Genomic DNA, 3,361 nt, shown 5'->3' with positions numbered 1-3,361 from the left:
TACTGTGTATGGTTGATTTTTTTCAGAACTCTTGAAATCTGTTTTCAAATTCTTGTATCAAGTCAAAAAGACAAAGCTAAATGTTTTCCACCATTCACAGGACTGTGCTCAGCCAGCATGTGGCAATGCATAAAATATTTGTCACAATTTGAACTTGCCATAGTTAGTGTCAATTGACATAGTTCTATGATTTTAAGCACTGTAATGAAAAGTTGGTTTTCACACAGTCTTCTCTACCCTGGGAGCAGCTCTCCTGTCTTGGTCCCTCACCCCTGAAAATGTGTGTCTGCTCCAAGTTGGTCTCTAACCGCTCCTTGATCAGGAGGAGCACCTCTCAGCTGCTGAGTTGGCTGCTGTCCACAGTAGATTTGAACCAATCGGAGAAGTTGACAGATAAAGGCCTCGGTAGCTTGACAATCACTAGTCTTTTGACCTCACTCATCCCTAGCTGCAACTTCCAAACCATTTCAAGGGGCATCAGCACAGCTGCCAAGATCATTAGGGTTGCTCGTACAGTGGGGGTGACTGGCTCTGGGGCTGGGATTAGGACTGTTTGGGGGAGCCTCGTCATTGTCTACACCAGAAACCCTTCTCTGAAGCAACAGTTCTTCTCCTACATGACTCTAGGCCTTGTCCTCTCGGAGGCCATGGAGCTCTTTCATCTAGGTTTTCATGCAACTTGGTTCATCAGGGATGTTGGTCTGTAGTAGGGTTTTTTTTTTTTTTTTTTTTCTTCTGTCCTTTTCTGGGTTTTGGTATTGAAATAATACTGGCTTCATAGAACAAATCTGAGAATACTTTTTCTTTTCTTTCTTTTTTTAAAAATAATTTAAGTCTTGAAAATTTGACAAAATTTTTCTGTGAATCCATGTGAACCTGGGCTTCTCATATTGGAAAAGTTTTCTATTAGTGTTTTAATCTCCTTGTTCTCAGTTAGTTTAAGTTGTTGATTACAATAATTTTGTGTTTTGTTGTTATAGTTGTTTGTGCTCTTAGTTGGACTTTGTGTTTTAGTAATTATACCTTCATTTATTTTCCTTCTACATTCTCTTGACTGTGCTTATTCCTCTCTTTAGTCTGAAGTCTCCCTATCAGAATTCTCTGTAGGAATGTGAATCCTTTTAGCCAACCCAGAGCACACGAAGTCTGGTTTTTTTTTTGTTTTGTTTTTTTTTTTTTTGTCTTGTTGTTGTCATTTCTCCTTTACTTGCAGCAGATGGTAATGCTGGGAATTGTAGTCTAGGTTGATGTCTTTGGCCTCTTAAAATTTGTATTCATTGCTTCAGGAACTTCTGGGTTTCAGGGTTTCAATTAAGAAATCATCTGTTATTCTAATGGGTTTTTCTTTACATGTGACTTCTACTTTCTCTCGCAGATCTCAATATTTTTACTTTATTCAGTATATTTAGTCTTTTGACAATGATGTGCCTTGGGGAATTTCTTGTCCCATTTATGGTATTCTGTGTGTTTCTTGTTTCTGTATAGGTATGTCTTTCCTTCATTTGGGTAAGGATTTTTTTAATGCTGTTTTTTGTAGAACTGGTGTTTGTCATTAACCTGTGATTCTTAGCCTTCCTCTATGCTGATAACTCAGTAATGTTTGTCTTTCATGGTTTTGCATAATTCCTACATGTTTCTGTCTTGAATTTTTCCCCATCCTTTGCTTGTATCGTTTAATTCCAAGACTTTATTTGTGAGACTTGGTATTCTATGTTCTATTTGACCCTTTACACTTCCTTTGAATTTCTAGTTGGATTATTGAGTTATTCAATTTCATCTTAATTTCAGTTTCAGTTCTCTTCAATGTCTCTATCTCTTTTTTGAATTTGGTTTTCAAATCCTGGACTGTCTTAATCATTTCATTCAGCTTTATGTTTGTATTTTCTTGGACATCACTCAGGCATTTGTTCTATTTAAATTCATTCTCTTTATGTTCATTGACCTGTTTTGTATTCTTTAAACTTCTTGAATTAACTGATAAGTGTACGTTTATTGTTTTAGATTCTGTGTTCTGATGCTGATCTAAATAATAATCATTGGAGAACATTACTATAGAACTGGTGGTCTTGGAGGGTTGGAGAACATATGCTATTTTGACCTTCATGATGTTTGTGTGATGAAACCTGAGTATAATGACTTCTTTCATTGTTTGTATTTCTGATATGGAAACAGAAGGAGCCTGAACTTGGAGGTTGTGAAAGGCACAGTTGCATGGCACCAATCTGTTCCAGGGCTCTCTCTGTTTGTGGGAACAAGGGTAAGGGAAATTGTGGAGGTTGAAGACAAGGTAAGGTCAAGTGAACTCATCAAGATGGTCTGGAGAATATGGTGTATGGATAGGTGTGGCCTGGAAGATAGATCTGGTGTGAGCAGTCATAACTGTACCAGAGTTGGGAATTATGTCTGATCTGGTGAATACCAAGGAGAGGATGAGAGTTTGGGAGATGGCCATGGTCCCTAGCATGTAGCCACATGGTGATAAGAGTGGGTTGAAAGTCATGCTGGGAAAGCACAGCTAAGCCACCTATATCTTTAGGCCCTGTGGACAGGTTAAAGCTAGAGAAGAATTTTCAATATAGGGGGAAAATCAGTATGCTTATATGTTAATGGAAATAAACCATAGTAAGAGAGCAATATGTCAGTAAGTTGTGGGGACAATTGGTTGAGTAGGTAAGAGGAATGGCACTTAGTACCATGGGGAGGGCCTCACTATAGGTATGAACCCAGTGAATTACCTCTGGAGTAAGTAGGAGATTTGAAAATAGACACCGACATTGACTATAAGTAGGGTGAAGGCTTGATTTGGAGGATCCCTTTCAGTTGCTTTTATTTTCTCAATAAAATACAAAGAAAGATCAGTTAACTGTTATGTTGGAGATGAAGTGGCAATTTGAGAGAAACAGAAAAGTGATACAGTAGAAGTTAGGGGAGTGAAAGAGTGATTGGATTTGTAGCATGGTTTCTGAATAGCACAAAGAGCTCATTTCAGATCATGAATCTTATGCCTTGATCTTTTTTGTTTGTTTGTTTGTTTGTTTGTTTGTTTTTCGAGACAGGGTTTCTCTGTGTAGCTTGGCACCTTTCCTGGAACTCACTCTATAGCCCAGGCTGGCCTCGAACTCACAGAGATTTGCCTGCCTCTGCCTCCCGAGTGCTGGGATTAAAGGTGTGCACAAACCACCGCCCGGCATGCCTTGATCTTCTAAGTACCAGGATTGCAGACATCTTTGTTCATAGTGACTGTTCCAGTCTAGACCGGTGCCTGGTAGACACAGGAACTCCCTTTTTACTCCTGCCTTTAAAAACCTCATTATAATTTATCCTCCACACACTTGCCAATAGGATTGTTATGAAAACAAAG

The 3,361-nt window shown here is 38.7% G+C and overlaps 1 protein-coding gene across 1 annotated transcript; it reads left to right on the top strand.

Annotated features, from left to right (window-relative positions):
* The first annotated feature begins 278 nt into the window (after positions 1-278).
* LOC128100393 (ATP synthase F(0) complex subunit C2, mitochondrial-like) lies at positions 279-707 on the top strand. The gene has a single exon (XM_052722506.1). It carries the CDS (start codon positions 279-281, stop codon positions 705-707), a length of 429 nt encoding a protein of 142 aa, XP_052578466.1.
* The last annotated feature ends 2,654 nt before the right edge of the window (positions 708-3,361 follow it).

Source organism: Peromyscus californicus, unplaced genomic scaffold, assembly GCF_007827085.1.
Source record: "Peromyscus californicus insignis strain IS unplaced genomic scaffold, ASM782708v3 Scaffold_7__1_contigs__length_154581171, whole genome shotgun sequence".
In the NCBI taxonomy this organism is placed as follows: Eukaryota; Metazoa; Chordata; class Mammalia; order Rodentia; family Cricetidae; genus Peromyscus; species Peromyscus californicus.
The sequence above is the reverse complement of the archived record's forward strand: the minus strand, read 5'-3'. Positions and strand labels throughout refer to the sequence as shown.

Bases quoted from the DNA above. Each gene is read 5' to 3' on its own strand.
- LOC128100393 (XM_052722506.1), top strand. From the start codon at position 279: ATGTGTGTCTGCTCCAAGTTGGTCTCTAACCGCTCCTTGATCAGGAGG.